This window comes from Callorhinchus milii, unplaced genomic scaffold, assembly GCF_018977255.1.
Source record: "Callorhinchus milii isolate IMCB2004 unplaced genomic scaffold, IMCB_Cmil_1.0 Scaffold14, whole genome shotgun sequence".
Taxonomy (NCBI): domain Eukaryota; kingdom Metazoa; phylum Chordata; class Chondrichthyes; order Chimaeriformes; family Callorhinchidae; genus Callorhinchus; species Callorhinchus milii.
The window spans coordinates 5346700-5373083 of record NW_024704755.1 but is presented as its reverse complement, the minus strand read 5'-3'; the positions used below and the strand labels follow the sequence as shown (position 1 = coordinate 5373083).

The following is a 26384-nucleotide window of genomic DNA, read 5'->3' as shown; positions in this document are numbered from 1 at the left end:
TAAAGAAGGAGCACACAGCAATCCTGCAGTGTGCAAATGTCATTGACCCATAAACAATGCATTCTTCATTAAAAATATCTTGGACATCTAGAAATAGGACATCTAGGAATAATAATAATCCTTGCATTTGATATAGCGCCTTGTTATGCCGTTGAGACATCTCAAAGCACTTCACAGAATATACTGTAAAGTGCTGTAACTGAATATTTTGTGGGTCAAATGTAGCAGTCAATTGTGCACAGCAGGGTCCCACAAACTGTCATGGATTGAATGATCAAATTATTATTATGAATACGAATTGATTGTACGGCATCTGTTAATGCAAATTTGAACAGAAACTAAGCTTGATGAATTTTCTGCCACATTTTCCTTGCAATGTTTTACACATACACACACAGAATTTACCAAGAACATAATTATTTTGTTTAATCAAAATCATTATTCATTTTAATTTAACACAATTTAGCAGGAAGTAGTGAGCTGACAATTGGAAAGAGCATGGCTAATAATATGCAAAAAAGAGTTGCATTGAAATACTGCAAATGATAAATAAATGATGTAAATGAATGGAGCAAACATATAAAATGTTTAAATATGGATGAGGATGGTTTTGATACCAATACCAGTGACTTCCACAGGTTGATATCAAAATTTTGCACTTTAAACAAGACAACCAGATCGTGATCAGCACTTTGTGAACAGGTTAACCAAAAACAAGTTAAATAATAAGACAAATCTGGTTGAAATTTCAAAAGTTAAACATACCAAGATGAAGCCTAACACTGAAATCTTGTTTAAGATTCGGTATAAAGTACATAAGTACATGGAGTCAGTCAGTCTGCCTTCCATATTTAGCACACAGATAATGAAGCAACTTAGTTATGCTTCATGGCTGTCATAAACATATCTCCAATTCCAAGCAATCGTGATTTTTTTAAAACGTTAGTTTTAAGAAATGCCCTAGAGCTTTCATTTGTTTTGGCTTGGCTCAGGTAAGAATTGCTTTTTGTTTAAAAAAGAAATCAGATTGCACTGATCGGATAGTGTGATATGAACGGGAAGCATGGTGTAAAGTGCCCAGTAGTTATTTGGACATGATGAGATGGAAAGTGGATAAGCTACAAGATCAGCAGCACAGTGTAAAAGTCTGCCAATATAAAACTGACATCGAAGAATTGAATGCTGGAAGCTTTTCAATTCATTCTTTACATTTTTGTTCAAAGAAATGGTCACTCAAGATTTATCACCCTGGGAACTAAATGGAAGCCTAAACAAGCATTCTGTGCAAGCTGTGCTCCGAACAGACACAGAAATAATCCATTTATTGGCCATATATTTGAGGTCTATACTTTTCCCCCTGAAATTGTGTGAGATTTGATATCGTTCTCCAAATCCAGTTTAATATAGGAAACCGTAAATACCTCTGAAATAAAGAAAGGCGTTTATCCATGACAGTTATGAAAATGACTGAGGTTTAGTTCTCAGAAGAAGCAAATTCAGTAGTTTGCAAAATCTCCATCTGTGACTCATTTGGTACAAAGCCATATGAACCAGATTGGAATAAGATTCCTAGTTTGTGCTCTGGTATCTCTCAGCTGGGCCAACAGATGTTTCCACAAATGGTCAGTGTTCCTGGGTTAGGGAGCAACATCTAGTTGGGAGTTCATACATACTGACATTCTAATGAAACTGTGGGCGTGTGTGTGATGAACACAAGGCAACACAGGATCAAGCTCACTGTGATAATAATAATAATAATAATCCTTGCATTTGATATAGTGCTTTTCATGTCCGGAGGACGTCCCAAAGCGCTTCACAGAACACACTGTAAAGTGAATTGACTGTATATTTGTGGGCGAACGCGGCGGCCGATTGCGCACAGCAATGTCCCACAAACAGTCGTAGATTGAAAATGACCAATTTATTATTGTTTTTGTTTTTTGGAGGGATTATTATTAGGCGTGTGGAGTAAGGAAACTTGCCCAAGGTTTCGCCCTGACCTGCCTGGAATTGAGCTCAGGTCTCTCGCTTGCAAAGCGAGTACTCTAACCACTGAGCTACAGGACTCCACAGGCCTTCAAAAGGTTGTCAATATTCTCAACGATGGCACACAGTGTCTGGACTTGGACATGAAGATTCCTAGTTTTATAGCACTAGGAAGAACCATTCAACCCACTGTATCCACGTGAAAAATAAATTCAGATCACTTTTGTCCACTTCAAATTTTAGTCCAAAAAGTTGTTCAAAAGCTTCCTTCTCTGTGGGTTACCCTGGTTGCATTTTAAACAATTTGTACCTCCTTTGAGTTTCACCCACCAAGTATACAGTTAATTGACTTTACGGTATATTCTGTGTGCTTTGAAACGTCTCAAAGACATGATAAGGCGCTATGTCAAATGTAAGAATTATTATTATTATTGAGTTGCCAAGTCTCAACAGTAGGGCTTGCTCAGTGTCTCTGGAATCCAGATGGGAGTTGTAGGGGGTGGGGGAGAGACTTAGGGGAGAATCAGGGAAGGGTCCAACAGTATTTCCAATTGCTTCCCAGAGACCCCTTCTGGAAAATATGTGTTTGTGGAGTTGGCAGGGCACGGGAAGGATTGTGCATAGTTACCCTCAACTGTTGAATAACACTGCCAACACATTGTATATATTCACACATGATCAAAGGGTATTTCTGCAATGTTATTGAACCACACCCAAGCATTATTCAGCGCTTTCAGGAGAACAGTAATGAAACATGAGGTGGAGCGAACAAGAACAAATAAAAATATTTTAAATCACTAAATAATTCCATTTCGCCACAGGGCAAAAACAAAACAGTATTACTAAATATTGCGCTGTTTTTATCCATTATCATTTGTTTCAATGCTTTCAATTGTAATCAAAACAGTTTGTATACATTTATCAGCATTCTGCACACTATCTTAAAAAATAAACAATTTACAAATTCACCCTATGTGGGTAGAGAAGAGGGAGGGGGGAACAATTTTCAAAACTTACTGTTAAAAATCTCTGTCGTTGTCGGCTTGCATTCATTTATGTCTAAAGTGCAATGATTTAATCTGTCTGTATCCAGCAATGGTCTGCTGGTCAGATGGTGCTTTTTTTTACTGTATTTTCCCTCTCGGATACGCATAATTTGTTTCTGACTATTCGTGTTATCACTGAAATCCAAGACTGAACACTTGTCAAGTCTGGAGTCAGAATACCAGTAATATTCTCCTCCATCTCCTCAACTTCCCAGAGGTTATCTACACAACAGGAAATACTCACAGTGTTTATTGTGGGGAAATGTAATCAAATGCAACAAACTATCACAGTACATCAGTCCGCGCTGCACAGAAAGACACAAGCTATTTATTTTATTGCTTCCCTCACCAATATTTCTTTATTGATTTGTGTATCTCTTACTTTCGCCCCAAAATTCACAGTAACTACACTGTACAGTATTTTCTGTGAAGCGCTTTGAGACATCTCAACAACATGATAAAGCGCTATATGATAAATAACAATAATAATCCTTGCATTTGATATAGCGCTTTTCACGTCTTCTCGACATCTCAAAGGACTTTACAGAATAGACTGTAAAGTGAATTGACTGTATGTTTGTGGGTGAAACGCGGCAGCCAATTGCGCACAGTAGTGTCCCACAATGGATTGAAAATGACCAATTTATTATTGTTTTGTTTTGGAGGCATTATTATTAGACGTGCGGAGTAAGGAAACTTGCCCAAGGTTTCGCCCTCTGCCTGGAATTGAACTCAGGTCTCTCACTTGCAAAGCGAGTGTTCTAACCACTGAGCTACAGGACTCCACTTATATCAAATTGCAAGGATCATTATTTAGTATTTTATTTTCCCCAAAAGCATTGGAGAAAGTCAATAGCCAGGAGTGAATGAACAATTAGTATAACGGCTGCAATTATGATTTTAAAAATTGATTCATAGGCAATTTTTAGACACAGATCATAAAATTCTATCTGAAGAGTTTGCATAATACCAGCACTTATCTGTACATTAACATTTCCAGAGGAGCTACTCAGCCTTTTCTTGAACTTGCATCAAAACTATAGCAAGTTTCACTCTTCATACTGTACAAGTGCAGCTGATAATAGAATGTCCAATTGCACCATCAGGACACAACAATGTCCTTTATTTACTGAACTTGTGAATATAAGGAGATTGAAAGGAAAAAGAGAGAGATGGCTGACAAACAGACAGACAAAGAGAAAATAGAAGAAAGAAAGAGTGTCAAAGGAGAGACACAGGCAATGGACAAAAAAAGGGAAGCGAGACAAAGGAGTGAGAGAGAGACAACGAGTAAAGAGAGAGAGACAAAAAGTAAAGAGAGAGGAAAAAAAGAAAAACTCACACACACTCACACAGTTACTCAGCTTCTACTTGCGGTGAATTGCTTCCAGACATCATATGATGGGCCGTGGTTGTGTAAATTTGGCACGCAACAATAAACCCAAGTTCAAAATATCTCCACATCCGAATGGAAAAGCAAACTAAAAATTGCGGAGGGCTTTGTAGGGAATGAACATATTCAGTAAATAAGGTCAAATTATGTTCTCTTTTAAAAAAAGGTTCAAAGGTTCTGCTTCAAGTTTAAAGTTAATGATAATAACATGTAGCGTTTAGTGTACGTTTCCCTGCGGAAAGAGTGCACAACATTAAAATATGTTTAAATCCCAGAAATACTGGTTTTCAACACTGCCAACGAATAAACCCTGTAGCACTGAACGTTTCACAAAAGCAGGTATCAACAGAGTTCACATATTGAGGAGATTTTGATTTAATTTTTTGAGATTACTTCCCACTTATTTACTCTCCTCTTCTGCACCTCGCTAATTCCCTCTGCCAGTAAAAAAAATCTCTGCATTTGATATGGTGCCTTTTACGTCAGGAGATCGCCTCGAAGCACATCACAGGACGTACTTTAAAGTGAAGGGTCTGTGATGAATGTAGATGAATGTAGCTGAAGTGAATGACCAACAGAGGTTGATCTTCATTCAACAAATGAATCTATTCCTTGTGTAGTGTCTTTCACATCAGCATGCTGTCTCAAAGCGCTTCACAGGATTTATTGTAAAGTGCAGTGACTGCGTGTTTTGTAGGTGAATCTGAGCTGATGTAGAGTTGGGCTGAAAAAATGGGCTCCGTCACGCCTGAGTCAGAGAAGGGAGGGGTGGGGACAAAAGGGGTTGGACAGGTTCCCACTCGTAATTATTAATACAAATTGTGTAGGAAGCTCAAAGCATTAGAATTTTTCAGCTACAGCCCAACATAATACAATTAATGATTCTGTTGACAGTAGATAACGTAAACTTCCACATGTATGTGGATGGCATCCAACTGTACCTCTCTGCCTCCACCCTTGACTCCAGGAACACTGCTGTACTGATAGACTGTTAGACTGTCTGTCTGTCAGATATCTAACAGCATCACCATCCATGGTTGCACACTCCACCTTGCTAAGCCAGTCCGGAACCTTGGAGTCTTGTTTGACCCTCAACTATCCTTTCTACCCCACATCCATGCCATGATCCATTCTGCCTTCCCCCACCTCCGCAACGTCACCCGGCTCCAATACTGTCTCACACCATAGGCTGCCAACACCCTCACACGCGCCTTCATTACATCAAGGCTCGACTATGCAAACTCATTGCTTGTCGGCCTCCCCAACGAGACACCTGGGTTCAATTCCAGGCAGAGGGCGAAACCTCGGGCAAGTTTCCTTACTCCACACACCTAACAATAATCCCTCCAAAAAACAAATCAATAATAAATTGGTCATTTTCAATCCACGACTGTTTGTGGGACATTGCTGTGCGCAATTGGCTGCCACGTTTCGCCCACAAATATACAGTCAATTCATTTTATAGCATATTCTCTGAAGCGCTTTGAGACGTCGAGAAGACGTGAAAAGCGCTATATCAAATGCAAGGATTATTATTATTATAGAAAAGTGCAAAATGAAAACTGCAAAATATAGCACTTTCATTAAACTGCTCAACGGCAAAAGGCAGAGGAAAGGAAGATTAAAATTCTGCAATACCTAGCTACTAAAGAGAAATTGCTGTGTAGAAGACATGTAAAGATTACAGAAAGTGACCTGGTTTAAAGCGTAACTAATGGATTCTACTCAAACTCGAAACCTCAGTTCTCGTCTTGTACTAATTAGCATGGGTCCTGCGATTGATTTTAATGCAAATTTAATTAAATACTTGAGAAAGGAATGCAGAAGTTGATTAGCTTCTGCAAAATTTAACAGCCCGAGGGAGAGGAGCTGCAAGCCTGTTCACGTTGTACCGTGCACAATAAGATCTTGCCAGAAGGGTGGAAATTAGCAGGTAAATTGCAAGCCACTCCTTGCTGACTGGACAAAACATTCCCCCCCCCACCATAGGCACCAGACTTCACACACTTTGTTGCAAAGGCTGGAAATTGGCTGTGAAAGCAAATTGTATTCAAAACACCAGGGTGTCTTTTTTATATAAAAAGAGGATAATTAACAACTGGAACAGCTTAGCAGGAAGGGTGGTTGAGGACAGGATACAACACCCATTTCTATTAGGTGGGTTTTCTGGAAGGATAAGATCAAATGAGTGGACGGCGTGCATTATGGCACCATACCAATGTAATTTTGCTGTTGTTTATCTGTGCTCTTGCGAAATAACCCGTAGTCACACATACCAGCCAACCATGCCACAATTCATTTTGTTACAGGATAACAAAAACAGCTGAAATTTGTGCTGTCTGAGAATGAGAGTCAGAGATAACATAAAATAGCACCACAACAGTTAGCAGGTTGTGAATTCTCTCTTGCTCTTATTTACCACCAGAGAATAAAGTCCAGGATTCCAAACTCCATCTGGAATTAACCGTTGAAATCAAAGAGTAAATAAGGGTATTCTTTTAGCCTCAATAGATTTTCACTTCACTTGGTTCAGGACTGACGGCGTTGGCTTAGCTGTTCGAGCAATTATTCCGCATCCAAATTAACTACTGAATTTCCCTGAGTTCTGTACTTCAATTGTCTTTTGCGGCTTCGCAATGCAAGACTTTGCAGTGAAATCGGTTTTGCAGAGAAGATCAGGGTTTTAAAAGTTAACGCCTTTAATCCCACCGGAACATATTACTCAAAAGGTTTAAGGGGCCGGGAGAGAAAGAGAAAAAAAAATCAGTTGACCAAGTGAACCATTTCAACCCAGGAAGTCTGTGCAGATTCTTCCACCCTTAGATGAATACGGACAAAATACTACGTAATTCAGAAGGTGCCTGACAGCACCCTTCGTTCGTTGTAACAGAACCAATCTGAAATCTAACTGGAGGAAATCAAAAGGGACAAGAATTTTGGAAAGCAGAATATTTTGAAATCTGGATACGATTTGCATGAACACTTCCATGCTCTTCCTGGGAGGATGATCCCAGACCTCCAATAATCCTAGTGTAACTGACAGGCAGAGGGTAGCTAACTACAGCATTGGGTCTTACCATGATCTCAGTCAGCAAATATTTCATCTTTATTGCCAAGAGGCAGAGTTATAACTTCTGGCTCCAAACTGAAGGCATCGGATGGTCAAACAGTCAGCAGCAGAGCTGGTTTTGTTAGCACTCGCACGTAGATTTGTGAGATTGAGGCACGGCAATTAATATTTCTGGTTTCCGATATGTAAATGAGCAGGAAACAAACCATTGTGGTAACTCTTAATAAGTTATCAATTGTGTCTGGGCTGACATCACCGTGTATGAATTAGACGTGGAAATGAGGGACAACTAAAAGACCATATGAGAAGGAATTTCACTTAGATTTGGTCACCTGAGTGTTTTAAAAACAAAAGGGAACCTTCAATGGCTCAGTTGGTATAGTTTAGGAAAGGGAAAAAAATGAATATGTTCCTCCTATCCAATAACCTAGCTAGAAAAATATGTGTTGTAGATACATATGGGTTAGAACAGGTTTGGCCACTACCCCTATTCCAGCCGACTAACATCCATCACCATGATTTAAACATGAAGGATTGTTGAACTGACCAGACTCAGCCCCTTCAGGAGAGTTTTCTGGATGAAATTGGAAAGGAAAAACAAAAATATCAGATTCAGCAAATTAACATGTAAATCCAACAAACTTTGGCAACAGAGTACTGAATGTGACACCTCAATGCTGAATAAAGCCCTCGTCTGAAATACACAGGGAAGGAAAATAACTTGAAGAAAACCACGTTTCTCATAGATACAAAGGAAAGCGCAAAAGAGATTCCCCCTGAAAAATTATAAAATTCCAGATGGAGTAGAGGTTCCATTTATTCGTGTCCAGAATCAACATTCCTTTAATACAAACTGGTGACTAAGGACTCTTATAATGTACAATTAGCATTGTAAACATTTCCAATAGCTCTGGGCACAAGGGAAACTTACTGAGGAACTCAGCACTGTAGGTAAGAATTTATAGTTACACTAACAAGTTCATGGGGAAAATGGAGCAGTGAGCAGACTGGGACATCCTACATCAGCAAGTAAACGAATAAAATGGATACACCAAGGTCACGGAAAGTTTCTGGAAATGGATTCCGTTATGCCAACTGCAATATCAATTTAATAAAACAAGATGATACTTGTCACAAAGCCGCTTAGTACTTGAACAAATTAAACACAACTATTGTTCTTGAAGCAAAATACTTACATTAAATCAAATCCATTAAAGAGATTTGATTTAATACTCATCCACTTACAGTTTGAAGCGATGCGCAAAACCAATTTTTACTTCAAATACATTGCACGTGGGTTAACTGTCTAATGCCTTAGTCTGGTGACACACACTCTTTAAACGCACTCATTAATAGGATGCTCACAACTGGCACGTGTGCGTGTCTGAGCTATCCTTCTTTACAGTTTGCTTCTGATTGATTGTTATGACTCCTAATCAAGTCTTCACCTTAAACCGGAACATAAACTATTAATTATTTTTCTGGGTGGAATAAACCCTTTTTGATAGAAATCCACTTCAAAGGATTTCTGATCGTTTTCTAACTTTTCGCATTTTCCTCTTAAAATTCCACAGAAACATTCAAAGCAAGAGGGTTATCTGAACTCGGCTTAAGTGATCTCAAAAACAATGTGGTTAAACTGTCTCCAAACCAAACGTCTCAATTAAGGTTGTAGAATTCTGTGTTATTGACAATCAAGCTTGGCTGTAAATTAACATTTATCTAACAAAGGATGTTGGTATTAACTTTTCGTCCGCACGAATTGAAAGCACGTCAAGAACGCTACGCTACGAATGCAGTAGGCATAAGCTCCGTGAACCTCTGTGCGGTCGCAACAGTAAAGGTTGATCTCCAGAAATGTGAATTCCGAGCTGTTGTGGTTTTTTTTTTAAGCTACCATTATGTCTCGTTCGGTAAAGACACTGACCCGCTCTGGGGAAACTGAGCCAGCCATTCGGGAAAGTCTCAAAATTTAAGACCCCCACAGAGTTGTGGAAATTTTCCAATCTGCATTCCTGACAGAAATGCTGAAAGGATTCCTAAGCATCTGTGCTCAGCGAGATAGAAGTGGCAGAATTCACTGAATTTATCCATCACTTTGCTAATGGGTGAAGCACTTAGATAATGTATTGTAAGAGAGCACCATGTTTAATATTATTACTGTAAAACTGATGGGAGTTATTTCCACAGAGAAAGGAGAATATCCACCTGCCCCATAAATCTTACTTCCAATGGGCTGATAAAGGAGCCTCAATGGAGGGCGAGTAATGAGGTAGGAAAACAGAGGGCAAAGAAAGTACAAACAAGAATTACTAGTTGAGAATGACACATTGCTAACCTGCTACCATATTTTACCAGTATTGAAAACCCTATCCTACACTTTCAAGGCCCATCATATATGGAAAATCCCTGAGTGCTTGCTGGAATCATAAAACTAAGTCTAGACTATGAACAACGACTTGACTTTCTGATCCACAGGTAATACAGAGGAAACCATTTACTCACCATCCTACATTTTTAAACCTCTGGCCTGTGTATGATCTGTCTCGGCTGAATCCCATCAGTTTTACAGTACTAACATTAAACATGGTGCTTTCTCACAATACGTTCCCTGACTAAGGACTTCACTTCTTAGCAAAGTAATAGATAAATTCTATGAATTCTGCCACTTCTAGCTCTCTGAGTACAGATACTTATGAAGTAAACATGAATTGGAAATTGAAAGTGTGAAGTTGGCCAGTTGATAGCATTTTTGCATCTGAAGGTTGTGGTTGTGGGTTCAAGCCCCACATCAAGGCTTTAAACTCATATAGTCTAGGCTGACACTCCAAAGCTATCCTGGGGGTGTGCTGCATTGTTTGAGGTACCATCCTTCGGCTGAGACATTAAATCAAGGTCCCCTCTGCTGTTCAGGTGGATCTTAGAGATCCCACCGTACTATTTGAGAAGGGATTTTCTCCTAGTATCCTGGCCAACAATACCCCAAATAAATCTGATCTTTCACTTCATTGCTACGTGCAAATTGGCTCAGATGTGCAATGTGAACAAAACAAAACATCCAGAGCTGAACCACTTTTACGAGTGTGAAATTCTTTAAACAGAGAGGTAACAAAGGAGATTTTGAGTTTCTTGAAATGGTGCCTGGATGCCTGAATCACCATTAATCCTTTTAGCTTGAGATAGTAACTATCCTTGCAAAACAGCTTTAATGTTTTGCAAAAATATTCACCATTGCATATTTGTGGAGGTTATTTTCACTGCTCGCAAAGCATGGGCTAACAAACCAGAAGGGCAAGGTACTAAGCAAGTGTTGAAAAGGCTGCACTTTAAGACCTGCAAGAGAGAAAAAAAAATCTGTATGGCTTAATTGGTATTATTCTTACCACTGGGTCAGAAGGTCATGGGTTTGATGGAGGCCCAATCCATTAAGTATACTATTAAATTGAGGACCCATTTATCTGTTCAAGTGGATGCTAAAAAAATCTGAAAGAAACTACTTTGAGCTATCTTGGCCCATATTCTTTCCTCACTTAAATACGTTGAAAGTCGACTCATTAGTCAATCAGTTGTGGTTCGAGACATGGAACAATGCAGGTGCAAATCAATGGTTGTATATCCCAGAAGCTGCTTCACACTTTAAAGTAAATATTAAGTAAATAATGTGACAGGGCACTTTATCAAAAGTAAGTTCTATTATATTACTTCGATGGAAATCAACTGCAGGCGAAAAAAGTAGGCTACTAGCAACGGAGACCTCGCCAATACAGAGGGAGTGAAGGATCTGTGGTTCACCACCCTGATGTTCCAAATACAGCGAATCAGTACATTAATAAAATGTTACCATAACAGCACTCAAGTGATTCATCCATCCGTGACTCTTGAACCAAACACATGACATAGCATTCCCAAAACTATACTTTTTATGACAAGTCTCAACTAATAATACATTTCTCAAAATCTTTCACTCAAAAGTTTTTGTTGGAGCAAGTCGACTTTTCCAAGTTACTGATCTAAACACAGTTCCTTTTATGAACATATTCCTTGGTTTTGTGGTTGTTGCATTGAAACATTTCTTAATAAGGAAGTGATACGCTGAAGCAACTTGATCATCTTTCTCATAATTGAAGTAAATAATATAATCCTTGCTTTTGATGTAGCGCCTTATCATGTCTTCGAGACATCTCAAAACCCTTCACAGAATATATTATAAAGTGGATTCATTGTATATTTTGTGGGCAAAACGTGGCAGCCAATTGCACACAGCAGTGTCCCACAAACAGTCGTGGATTGAGTAACCAAATTATTTTTGTTTTTATGTCGAAAGAAGTATTACCTCAGAAAAGCAATCCACCAATCGACTAACAACCGGGTTACTACTTACTGCTAGGTAAACAGAGGTGCATGGAGTAAGGAAACTTGCCCAGTGTTTCGCCCTACCGGGAATCGTACCCAGGCCATCTTGTTTGCAAGCCGAGTGCTCTAACTAATAAGCTACAGGACTCCAAGTAACTTGCCATTTGAAACTCAGACCACACCAGCTATACATATTCTGATAGTGCCTTTCACATAAAAGGAACCTCTCAAAGCACTTGACAAAGGCTCAGCTGGAGCCTGAGATAGAAGGGAGTTGTCAAGAGTGGGGAGGATAGTTAGAGAGGGCATAATGGATAGCGAAAGATTTTGTGGGAAATAATGGAAATAAGAGTGGAAATAAAGGTAGAAGGGGAGAGATAAGGGCGCTTGGATCTGGACCAAGTGATAATGCCCTCCCCGTATTATGAATACTTACATTTCAGGGCACAGACTAAACCTCAATTACTTCTTATGAAAAACACTGTGCAACTCCTGACTAAGAAATATGAAAACTTGCCTTAATTACGTAAAACTTGCCCAGAAACATTCTGAGCTTACCTTGTTTTAACTTTGCATAAAGAGGAGGCTTAGATTTTTATATCTTGTACACTTAGTACAGTAGTGGTATTTTATATTCCCTGGTTTTAGTCATCTTCCTCTCTCCCCAAACCCAAATTATTGCGAAACAGTTTATGATGAAATTAATGTCTTTCTAAAAAGAGGAATTAAACATCGCTGCTATAGTAACTGATTTCATCACCGACAGTTTCTAATGGAACAGTAGGAAAGCACCACCCCAAGATGAATCTTTTAATGTAGCATTGGTGCTTATTATGCGGTTATGAATTCTCAAACAAAATGTGTAAAATTTATGTTTGATTTGCTAGTTCTCATGACGACGTGGTAACTTTAAAAAAAAAAGCAAGTCTTTGTGTGAGATCATCTTAGCAACAAACCTGGCATTATTTTCTTGATTAGCATCATCAATTGGCTGCCATGTTTTGTCCACAAAATATACAGTCAATTCACCTTACAGTATATTCTGTGGGGGCCTTTGAAATGGATCAACAACATAAGGTGCTATATCCACTGTAAGGATTAGTAGTTATTATTGAGAGAAACATTTTTGCTCTCAAATGACAATGGCAAAGATCTTGAAAATGAAAGGAAGCATTGTTGCTTCGTAATATTTTAATTTCACTGAGACTGAATGATATGCAACATCAGAGAAGATCAGATAAAATTATGTCATGCTGGACTTGTGTACAATGGTAATGAACACACGGATGTAAAATGAAACAAAACTGATCGGATCAAAATTTTCGTCAGATTTGCATATTTGACTATATTTGACTATGCATACCCGAGGCTGTTTTTTAAAAAAGGTTTATTCCAGTCTACACATTGATTTTACAATTAAATCTACATTAAATTGACTTTGAAGATTAGAACCAGAGAGGATATCATAATCTAATTAGATTTAAACAACCGTCCCTAAAGTATTTGATCCAAACTATTGGGGGATTGAGGTGAGTGGGGGCAAAGATTAATAATAATAATAATAATAATCCTTGCATTTGATATAGCGCTTTTCATGTCAGGAGGACATCCCAAAGCGCTTCACAGAACACAGTGTAAAGTGAATTGACTGTATATTTGTGGGCGAACGCGGCAGCCAATTGCGCATAGCAATGTCCCACAAACAGTCGTAGAATGAAAATGACCAATTTATTATTGTTTTTGGTTTTGGAGGGATTATTATTAGGCTCTGTGTGGAGTAAGGAAACTTGCCCAAGGTTTCGCCCTGACCTGCCTGGAATTGAACTCGGGTCTCTCACTTGCAAAGCGAGTGCTCTAACCACTGAGCTACAGGACTCCACGATTCTATAGTCTCACCTACTGTACAAAACTGTTTCCTGTTTTCATGGAAAATTACTAATAGCAGTGGAGTGCCATGCTCTCTGGTGTATAATCTAAGTGATGCATTTTTCATAATCAATGTTTCCTGCCACAGTGATAGTGTTTACACACAGCCTCTCTAGGTACTTAATTAGGCCAATTTATTTCAGCTTAACAACTTTATTTTTGAAACCCGTACGCATACGACAAGACAAACGCAAGAAAGGGGCCCCAGACTGCAATCGTTGGGTACATTTTTTCCCTTTCCAAGCTACAGAGCACTGAAGTTTCAACCACAAATCTTCTGATGCCACTGCCTCCGCATGATTTCTTGTCACACAGGAATCAGCTGACATCAACCATCAACAGAAAATTACCATTGGCCTAGGTCAGTCCTAGGCCAGGGCTTGGGAAAAGGCAAGAAATAAAGTCAACAATTAGATTTTGTATTTCTGATCATTATCCAGTAACTCTTGATTAAAGAATCTATTCAAATGTGGCAATCTCAGCTAAAGTAGTGAAGTTTACATACTCTGCCTACACTCTCTATCCAGAGGCCACATGAAGAATATCCGTTTGGATAAATGATCAGAGTACATCCCACCGCCTTCAGGAGACGGGAAAGGAACAAGAAGATTAAAGGAAAATAAATATAATCATAAGAATCCCTAGGAAAATAAACTCAAAGTTCTGGAAAGCCTTCAAAAATGTAAGAGGAAAGAAAAGCAGGCAATGTAGCGATTGTCTTTGTAATTGAAAATTATTTAAAAATACACCCTTTGGAGTTGAATTAGATGATGGTCAACAAAAAAATGTGCTAAAGCATGTAGGTTACTGGGGCACTAAGGCTGTTCATACCGGGGCAGCACTCCAGTACATTCCCTCCATCTGGCAGTGTGGACAGACCTGAAAATAATCTGGATTTGGTGAAAAGTTTACAAAGTGATGGGCAAGTCTACACGCAAGAAAACCACAAGAATTTCTACAGTGGTAAAAGACTCCATATAACTGAGAAAGGGAACCTTATGCAAAGCAGAAAAATTTATACAGTACATTTTATGGTACAGCTCTATCTGCACACTATGAGACATTCACTGTGCAGGTGCTCATTGCTATTTATAAAGTGCTTCTTTCCAACCCAGATTTATTCAGACGTCTTGACCTCATTCCTGACTTCTTGTAAAAAAAAAGTTAAAGTGAATCTAAAAATTATTTTTCCAAAACTATGAATGAAATTCAAACACATTCAGGACAGTATGGAGCTAAACTACCCCAGATGCATTTCACTGAAATTGTTTTCAATTGCACTACTTCAGCTCAAAGCCACGAACAGAAACATACAACATTTATTTTTGCACAGCAAGAGATTATCTTCCAAAAATATGTTATTTTCTTTTGGTTTCACCTTTTCGTCTACGACACATACATCGAACAGATAGTTTATTATCCTCCCAACCAGGCTTTTCCACATTCTGATAAGCCACAACTTCCTGTGATGTCAAACTGTGTAACAAATAGCGGGAGGTGCAGCTTTTTAACATAAAACAGAAACCCCAGCTGGTACACCCGCTACAGGAAACAGATGGAAGGCTGACATAGATAATAATTTATAAATAATAAATTTAATAATTTACAAATAATTTATAATAATAATAAACTTGTTTGGGGAGGACAAGTTTGCAGGGCTATGGGGAGAGAGCGGGGGAGTGGAATTGATTTGGATTTTCAAAGAGCTGGCACAGACACAATGGACCGAATGGCCTCCTTCTGTGCTGTATAATTCTATGATTCTATGATATTACTGATTTTGAACAGTCACTTCGCTTAAGCACAGGAAGAATTAGTGACGGCTGATGCTCCTTCACAAACGTTCAGAGCTCAGAATGAAAAGATTTCCCAAATGCATAGAATTGTGAGAACTGATGTACAGTATATAAAGGCTGCATGTAAGACAACTCAATTGAATTTTTACCATTCCTTGCCCTCAATAAAAAAANCTTCAAATGGAATGGATCATGTTCAGCACAGAGCAGTATTGCAATGGATTTGGAAGAGCAGACAAAATACTGAGGTGAGGAAGGAAGAAAATTGACAAGATTGGAAAAAAAACTCTCTGCACCACTATTTCGTATTTCAGATTCAACAACAACAAGATTACATTTGTATAGCGCTTTCCCTCATTAGCTTGAGCTCCCAGTCTGTCACCCAGTGCAGTGCTTTGAAACATCCTTTCTGTAAAGGAAGGGGAACTAAGGCGTATATATATATTTGTAAATTATATCTCTAAATGATTTGTAATACGCTATCGGTTATAAAGTTAATGTGATAAAAATTGGCAGTTCCTGATTGATTGGCAGTTAAATGTGCCACTTGGTATACTACGGAGCCATGTGGTACTGAGCTGTACAGACCAATAATTGCCTCAAGTTAGCTGGTTCTGTAGTGAGTTAGCTAATCCAAGTTGAAATGGTGATAAGAGTGTGTTAGAGTCAGTGCTTCTGCACTGGGAAGGTGAAGAATAAAGTTAGCCAGGATTCACACTTTTGATCGTAACTGGTCGTAACCTGCCCGACCAACCCTACCATCAGTGGCCGTGCTTTCAGCCTCTCTGCCCCATACTCTAGAACTCCATCCCACGGTCCCTTCGCCTCGCTTCCTCCCTTGCATCCTTCAAGGCCGGTCTCAAAACCCTTCTCTTCGACCGTGCCTTTGGTCTCCCTCCCACCTCTCTGCCTTCCCTCACCCCCACACCACCCCTCCTCCATGCTCGAGCCCTGACAGCTGACTGTTCAGCGCGTTGGGACCTCCTCCCGACGTGAAAGGCGCTATATAAACGTCATTTGGTTCTTGTTGTTGACACCCCTCCTTTTTTCCAGGGAAAATATGTCTGCATGAACATGGAGTGAGAGCTCAGTTCCAATACCTTGTAAAGTCAAATGGACTGCTAGCGCTCATTGTTCATTGGGCCAGGGGTTTGAGAAATCCTGGCGGCCCCAAGTCCTTCAGCAGAAGAGAAGAAAAATAAAATAAAGTTGCCAAGTTCTCAAGCTTTTTTCCCCCAGCCCCCATCAGACATCACAGGGGTGTGTGTTTGAGAAAAAGGCTAGAATGACAACGTGCATGATTTCTAGTAATGAGGTTTCCGTAAAGAATGTAGAACTTGAAACTCAATAAACCTCAAAAAACTTCATGTTTGTATAAAAAAGTCACACTGTTTAAAACAAGAGTGCCAAAAACCATGAAAAATCAATTCCCGCTGGTTGAATATCCACTTCTGAATTAACAAAAAGTAAATAACAAAATTATCAAAACATACAATGAAAAAGTTGAAACACTGCCTGGACTGCCTTCAGCAAACCAAAAGGTTTACATTGAGAAGAAGCGAATGGAGTTTTCAAACCAACTTCGCAATTTATAGCAAATAATTTTATATCCACTTAAACTAGGTAGTATTGACTAAAATATAAGCACAAACACTCATATTTATTCACCATATCTCGATTGCAGTAGATACAAGGGTTAATCTGCGCATAAGAATAGCTGACTCAGAAAATCCCGAAGGGAAACAATAACTGATGGGCTAACGGAAGACATTTGTGCTGAGATAGAGAATACAATCCCGACATTACAATTGAGTCTATAATCTAATTGTATTGTAAAATTAGATCTAAAAGATTGCAAAACTACAATTCAGCAATTTATTTTGGTGAAGCTTTGAACTTTGAAAAGAAGATAGTTCTATTACAGTGGTCAAACAATATTTTTTTAACAAAGGCACAAGCTTTCAAAAACATTTGCACCTTATTGCTCTAGTTTCATTCCATCACAAAACAAACTTCATACAAAGAAATTGATGCAGCATTAATTAATTTACTCAAAAGAGTCTTATATGCTTGAGAACGGAAAGATATAGGGATAATAAGTGTAGACATAGTCACTTATTCAACTCAATGGAATACAATAGTTTCTTTGCTGCTTGTGGAGGATATTGTTTGTGCAGAGTTGAAGGTCAGGACAGTACAGAAGAGACAGATTATGTTCTGGATGTTTTGCCTGATTGTCTATGAGGATCAGGGAATATTTATCTGGTGCGTTCCCACAAGGGATCGAATGAGGACATCAATGGCTAGGTCAATATGTTTTGTGTGGCTATGAAGGGAATGCGTCCTGAGTACATGTTCAATAGGCAACATCTTGCATATATGTCGTAGCACTATAGAGTACCACACACCTCTCTTGCAGTCTCCATTGATTTCCACCAGAGCTCCAAAATACACGGTAGTCAACTAACCTCCAATTAAAACTAATGACTTTGAACCCACTATAGTTATTCAATTACCTGTGAAACTCCGCCTCCATACTTGCTCAACCCCTTTCTCAATTTCGAATGTTTAATGGGCAAGAAAAGAGTACTTAACAAATCCTTTTCACTTTGGTTTGTACTCATTTTGCCCACAAAATACAAAGTCAATCCATTTTACAGTATCTCCTGGGAAATGCTTTGAGATGTTTCGATGACGTGATAAAACACTATCAAATGTAACGATTATGGTTATTAACTCTCCCTTAAATCACATGTACTGGTTTACTCGCTTTCAACAATTTTCTCGTGTGAGGGAACAGAGTCACAGAAAACTCCTTCAACAAACGCTCAAACTATTAGAATAGCAACAAAGTTATCATTGTGCTTTAACAATCAAATGTAAGGCTTAATCCAACGTTGGATATGCTTTGATCAGTTTACTCCAACTGCAATGAAATTCTACAAAGACTACCACAATGACATGACAGATGTCTGCACTTACACACTGAATCTGAGAATAATTCTCAACCTCAGTAGCACAATGGAAGGGGATGGGGGAAGAAGAGTAAGACCAACTACGAGCATGGTGTGAACAGGTGTCCAATATAATGTGCCTCCAAATGGTCAATTCAACTGGGTCAAAAGTAGCCAGATAATTACCTGGAACAGGCATTACTGGAAATAGATTAGCGTGCCACCAACACAAAAGAAATGGGCAGAATGGCCTATGTCAAACATATCCAGGTTTTCACAACCAAGACTTGGGAAATGACCTTTGGTACATCACCTGTCAAGTTTTCATTTCTATAACAATGTCTTGCAAACAATACCTCAAAAACCTTTAGTCCACACAGAACAGTAAAGAGACCTATTCAGTGCAATACAGAGCTTTGACTCTGCTGTATCGTTTTCACTCTCAAGGATTAGAAACCTCAAGCCTTTCACCATGAGAAACAGAACCATTTTCTGTTCTCATAGATTCACACTTGGAATCACACTTGCAATATGAATGGCAATAAACTGGCGGGAGAGCCTTCAGCCACTCTGCCCCCAACCTCTGGAATTCCATCCCCCAGTCACTCCGTCTCGCTCCCTCCTTGGCCTCCTTCAGGTCCCGCCCCAAGATCAGACCCTCCTCTTCGACCATGCTATTGGCCACCCCCTTCCCCTCCCCTCTCTTCCCCCCCAACCCCAGCTCGGGTCTGAAATCTGTATACTGTCCAGCGCTTTGGGACGTCCTCCCAACGTGAAAGGCGCTATACAAATGTCATCTTGTTGTTGTAAAGACCAGACTGTATTTGCAGGTGAACACAGCAGCCCATTTGCACACAATAATACTCAATAAAGTGTCATGAAGTGAAGGACCAATTTTAATTGGGGGATTCAATCCATAGAACACAACAATCCCTTTGTCTTCAACTGAATAGTTTTAGATTCCTGAAACTAGAGCTGGAAAATCTATAACAAAGTACTCATCGCAATACAGCACTGTGTGAATGCTGGCAGTACATTTCTTCCAGACATTAGGTGTCAACCTGGCTCAGTTGATTACACTCCCACCTCTGAGCCAGAAGAGTGTGGGTTCAAGTACCACTTTGGGACTTTGAGCTCATCAGTTTGACATTGCAATGCTGGGGAAGTACCTCATTGCATGAGGTAAAAGTTGGTTTGATGGCATTTCAGTGGACTAGCTTGCGAAATGTCTCCACAAATGATCTCTATCAGCTTACTGTGAACTGTATGAACATGCAAATAATTGTCAGACTTTATAAATCAGCTGACAAACCTCCATATATGTAGAACAGAAAATGTGTGCATTGAATAACAGCAACATTACTACAGTTATAATAGAATAAAACATTTTTGAAAGTAAGAAATCAGTTTCAGAAAGGCCTTAAACTTTCTGTGCCCATAAAAGCATTTGGAAACGTGCCTGTCCACTTAAACACACACATTTATAAACCTATTTCCGTTAATAAAAAGAAAGCTTTTTTCAGACTATTGAGCACTACAGTAGATAGATTCAAGCATGTTTGCAAGACAAAGGATCGTCTGTCAGTGATAAGCTGTTGTGTAGAGCAACTCAGCTGCTTTCTGTGAAGGAAGTGAGGAGAAACATTTGTAACCATATAAATGGGGAGCTGCATGAAACTGTGCTGACTTCCTTGTTTTTCTCAGCACCAGGAAGTAATTTGAAAGATGTTGGGGTCCAATTGCTTTGCACCTCACTATATGATTACATTGTGATACAGGCATATTATAGCCAGGGGGAAGAAATCAAGAGTTGCACAACCATAGGAAAAAATACCTTGTAACTTTAATAAGGAGTAATGCATCCATCAAGGAAACAACATGAACAATTGTGTGTTTAATGACGTAACACAACTAAGTACAGATGATGTTCACAAACCATATAAATGGTATTTGAGGGTAATGCATTATGCTATGTCTATTGTGGAGTAAAGAAAGATCCCAGGTGTATTGAGTAAATAAACTTCCAAATTTCATATTTACAAACGTGCGGTGGGAGATGGGGAGGAATTAGATCTTCTTAGGGATAAGTTGTCTCTGAAAGGCAGGTCACCTGAATATCTCATACAAAACCAGCCAAGTTTACATTAAGTAAAGTTGGAATCTTTAGCTGTAAAAATATTGAGCTGTGCTTCTTTGATTGATAGATGATTAATGATAATACACTGCTATATGCCATACATCAGAACAATGACCAAGCGAGCACATAAATAAGATTAATCAGGTTGCGCTTTACAAGATTAACAAGGCATCAAAACAAATTTCTGACCAAACACGTCTGTCTTGATGAGCTATTTAGAAAACTAATTAAAGGATTATACACAAAAGTAAAAAATGCCACCCATATCACTTACCAACCCTGCAGTTAGAATTGCATAATACTTTGTATATAATTTGCAGGTTCAAAAATGTTGACAAATACTGTCCTTTTTGAAACTACCGGTGCTACAATTTGCTACCCTGGTCCACAATTGTACTGCCACAGTTAAAACACAGAGAAAGTCTCGCTCAGTGGGGTTTTTTTTTAAAAAATACCCTACAGCTGCTGGTTAAATGAGTCCTAACAAATTAATTAGCACCATTTAGGCAGTACTAGAAAAACTCAAGAGGCTTGAGGAGCACAGGCTCATATTGTTCCAAGGGAGGAACCCATAAACACTCTCGAGAGTAATTCTACCAAAACGTCCTGCTGTCTGCCCTTCCATGTAAACCTATACTTGAAACACCCCTTAATTAAAAGGCCCAACAGCAGAATCACTGGATATTTTAACAAGCCCATCTTGCACTTTTTAATTATTCATAAGAACTGGTTCAGGAAAACTATTAAAAGAATATTTGACAAATGAGTGGTGTGCTATAATGTAGCCAATATATGAGACGCACAAACTTCATGGTTGAGATAGAACTTGCGGGGAGTGGGGAAGTAGGCAGAGACCTGGAGTTTTGATTTACTATGTACAAACTACATGAGAAGGCAATAAATAAAATGAGTGGATCCTGGGCTATGTTGCCAAGTCAGTTATGTTCAATCCCTGGAAATGATGCTGAAGATCTACACCGGTTCTGAACGGATCGACTTCAAGGTTCTCACAGTCGTGTTTAAAATGCCTTCACTCTCTGGCACCTCCCTACCTCTCCGACCTCCTCATCCCCCAATCCACCATCTGGCACCTCCGCTCGACTGGCATCGGCCTCCTGCGTGTCCCTCACACCTTCTGTCCCACCACTGATGGTCACGCTTTCAGCCACTATACCCCGAAACTCTGGAACATTCTCACTCAATCCCTCCGCCTTGACCCCTCTCTCCCCTTTTCAAGTCCCACCTGAAAACCTTCCCCTTCGACCATGCTTATGGCCACCTTCCCCCCCACCCACCCCCCGGCACAGAGTCAGGCTTCGCCATTGTTAAGCGCTCTGAGACGCTGCCCTGCATGGAGGGCACTATATAAGTGCAAGTTGTTGCTGTTCTGGTTAGCTGGGTACCGCACCTCTGGTCAACATGACATGAAGCTAATTAATCAACAGCTACAATGAGTTACAAGGAAGGACAACTGAGACCGTAACTGAGACCATGACTAGAAAACAGAAAATGGCATTTCTCTCTGTTATTTGGCTAATAGCACATCTAACCTGGTAGTGCTTTATCCCCAACACTACCACTCTCATCCTTTATTTAGATGAGGCAAAATTTTACCCACAAAAGTTGTTAACTTTGTACAGTCATAGTCTGATTTATGGCTAGTTCAGGCTAGTGAGGTATTGGAAGGCTGCACATGTCAGATGATTAACATTTCTGTATGAATCATTGGTTTCAGCAGAGAATGAAGAAACAGGAAAGAAAAAGGCAAAACTGTGTTTTAAAGCAAAACTAGCTTTTTTTTCCAAATGAAATGCACTATCACTGATAATCTTCCCATGGCGAGTTATCATGCAGCCCGAACTAAAATTATGTGTCGGTACAAGTTTGCAACTGGAAAGTGCTGAACATTTGACAGGTAACCGGATGTTGTCCTTAACTTTTTTTAATATGCATATACAGTCAAACCTGTTCAAGCAACCACTTCCTGCTGACTGTTATCCTGGAATGGCCCGGTTCGCACACCATCGAACCCTTATTCAGAGGCCACCCTTATATAAAGGCCACTTCAGTCCAGTCCCCAGTAAAAGTTGTTTAAAGGACAGGTTTGACTACACTGCATTTTTTAAAACTACCTTGCACTGCTTCTTGCTCTCCCGATGGCCTGGAGTGGGGGTACAACAATAAAATCAGTCAAAACAGCCCCGACTCAGTGGTTTGATGTGCCCTAAGTTAACTGCTCTCAGACAGGACAGCCAGAGATGCTAACCTGGAAGTCAGTCAGTCAGTCAGTCAGTCAGGAAGGACTCTCTTGTCCAGTGCATATGTTGTCAATTTTATGAGAGAACAGTACTGGACTCTCCACAGTCTAATACACAGGCAATACCCAGGCTCACACATCAAGAATGGCGAGTCGGGCAAGGTAATCCTTCAAAATGTCACCACCTTCAGCAAAACAGTTTCCAGTATCATCTGAAAGTATTGCCAAGCAAGAAACTGTCATTTAGGAACACGTTCTGAGAGAGGGAGAGAGAGAGAAACATAATGCGAAACGTTTATGGGAACCTTGAGTGACAGAAATCAAATTGGATGACAATTATATATATACATATATATATATACTTCGTATGTTTCCTGGAAGGAGCATTTCATGAAAAGTACAGCGCAGCAAAAAAAAAGTTAGCTTTGCACACATAAAATATTGATGCATTGTACATTATTAGTATCAAAAACAACACACACAGGTTGGCAATACTCACCTCCCACCAGGGAGAGGGGCAGCAGGAGATGGTAGAAGAAGGCACAGAGCACTTGCACTTCCATCCCAAGGTCCCAACAGGAGGGTTGAACGGTCTTTGAGGCAGGAGCTGAGGCACCTCCAGAACTTCAACACACACACACACACACACAGACAGACACACAGACAGACAGACAGACAGAGACACACACACAGACAGACAGATACACACAGACAGATACACACACAGACACACACACACACAGACACACACACACACAGACAGATACACACAGACAGATACACACAGACACAGACAGATAGATACACACAGACAGATACACACAGACACAGACAGACACACACAGACAGAATCACACAGACACACACACAGGCACAGACACACACACACACACACAGACACACACAGACACACACACACAGCAGTCGGGCCAAGTGCTGAGCTGCCGAACCCCAACAACACCTCCCTCCCTCCCTCCCTCCCTCACTCAGCACAGGGCAGGAAGCCCAGAGCTGCCAACACAGCTTTGCGCAAAGCGATGATGATAACAACAACAACAACAGCAATAACTCCAGTCACTTTCCTGCCCTGTAAGTCAGAGCACACTTTGCTCGCACATCTCAGACAGACAGAGACTGAGACAGACAGAGACTGAGACAGACTGAGAGACAGACACAGACTCAGACAGACAGACAGACAGACAGACAGACTGAGACAGAGACGCACTGTGACTGACTGACTGACTGACTTTGGCACTTCAGAAGCGTTTCAGTTCATTTGGTTCGGTTGTGGTGACGGCTCTGGTCTGGTCTCCCCGCGGGGGCTCTGGGCTCTGGTCTGGTCTCCCCGCGGGGGCTCTGGGCTCTGGGGCTCTCCGGGAGGTCAGCACCGCCTGTGGCTCCCGGGACAGGAGCGCTGCGCTCCGCCCGCGATGATCATCATCACCATCAGCAGCAGCAGTGGGTCAGGGGATAGCGGGGAAGACGGGCACTCCCGAGGAGAGAGGGGGAGGGAGAGAGAGAGGGAAGGAGGGAGGGAAGGAGGGGAATAAATGCAAACTTCCAGAAGGAGGAGGAGGAGAGGAGCCCAAAGGAGTTGCAAAACGTGTTGCAGTTTGAACTTGAACGATGGGCTGAAACGCAGCAACTTTTTTTATATATCGCCCAGAGAGTCGCTAAAATCTTGTTCAAGAAAAAAAAATCCACACCCATCCAACACACACACACACCCCCACACACACCCCCACACACACACACCCCCACACACCCCCACACACACCCATCCAACCCCCACACACACCCCCACACACACACACACACCCACACACCCACACCCCCACACACACACCCCCACACACCCCCCCACACACCCCCACACACACACACACACCCCCACACACACACACCCCCACACACACACCCCCACACACACACCCACACACACCCACACACACCCATCCAACCCCCACACACACCCCCCCACACACACACACACACACCCACACACCCACACCCCCACACACACCCCCACACACACACACCCACACACACACCCCCACACACACACCCCCACACACACACACACCCCCACACACACACACACCCCCACACACACACACACCCCCACACACACCCCCCCCACACACACACACACACACACACCCCCCCACACACACACACACCCCCACAACACACACAACCCCCCCCCCCACACACACACACCCCCCACACACACAGTCACACCCCCACATCCCCCCACACACACACACATACCCACACACACACCCCCACAGTCACACACCCACACCCACACACACCCCCCACACACACACCCCCACACACCCCCCCCCACACACACACCCCCACACACACCCCCACACACACCACCAAAAAAAACACCCCCCCCCCACCCCCCCCACCCCCCAACTGCTCAGCCCACAGACAGACCAGACCGATCAACAAGGACCAGTATCTTTGGGAAGAGTTACACTGTGGCCCGTGTGGTGATTCCGGTAACGAGTTAACCACACTTTGCAACTTACAAATAACCCCTCCAAAAAAAAACAAAAACAATAATACATTGGTCATTTTCAATCCACGGCTGTCTGCGGGGACGCTGCTGCGCGCAATCGGCCGCCGCATTCGCCCACAAATATATATACAGTCGATTCACTTTACAGTGTGTTCTGTGAAGCGCTTTGGGACGTCCTCCCGACGTGAAAAGCGCTATATCAAATGCAAGGATTATTATTATTATTATTATTTACAGTGTGTTCTGTGAAGCGCTTTGGGACGTCCTCCTGACGTGAAAAGCGCTATATCAAATGCGAGGATTATTATTATTATTACTTCCCCCCCCCCCAGACATATCTGACCATATCATATCATACCATATCAGATCTGTGTGTGTGTCTGTGTCTGTGTGTGTGTGTGTGTGTTTGTGGCTCATCAGTTTAGCTTTGTGTGTGTGTTTGTGTGTATATATATATATATATCTTCAAAGCAAACTTGACCCATGTTAAAAGGAGGTAATTGCATTGTAAAGGCCACCGCCACCTACTGAGCAAATTAGAGAATGGTGTCGCAGAGGGCAATTGGCAAATGATCCCCCTGGAGTGTACCGCAGGGAAAAATTGCCGGGCTCGTTACTTTCTGGGAAAAAGTTGTTGGCCGCAGATCGAAGGGCTGAAATTCCACCCGGTCTCAGGCCGTAAGGCCGCTTTGCCTTCAAGATTTAAGATCTCGCACAGTACTGCGGAAAGTTCTTCAATTTTGACTTAAGTTTGGAAGATTTAGGCTCGTTCTAAGACACAATTGAAGAATTTTCCGCAGTTCTGCGAGATGTTAAATGTTAATGCAAAATGGGCATCTTGACAGGCAAAAACTAGGTGAAATTTTAGGCGTCAAGATAGAATAAGACAGAAAAGGGCCATTATATAATAATAGCAATCCTCGTATTTGTTTTTGT

General features: G+C 40.9%; 1 protein-coding gene across 2 annotated transcripts in view; it reads right to left on the bottom strand.

The window, feature by feature from the left end:
* piezo1 (piezo-type mechanosensitive ion channel component 1) overlaps positions 1-23584 on the bottom strand; it is an 83524-nt gene extending 59940 nt beyond the window's left edge. For both annotated transcript variants that reach the window (XM_007889318.2, XM_007889319.2), the window contains exon 1: positions 23418-23584. In XM_007889318.2, coding sequence (XP_007887509.2) covers positions 23418-23481 — 64 coding nt within the window. In that variant the 5' untranslated portion in view covers positions 23482-23584. The remainder of the gene's footprint in view (positions 1-23417) is intronic.
* Positions 23585-26384: the final 2800 nt, after the last annotated feature.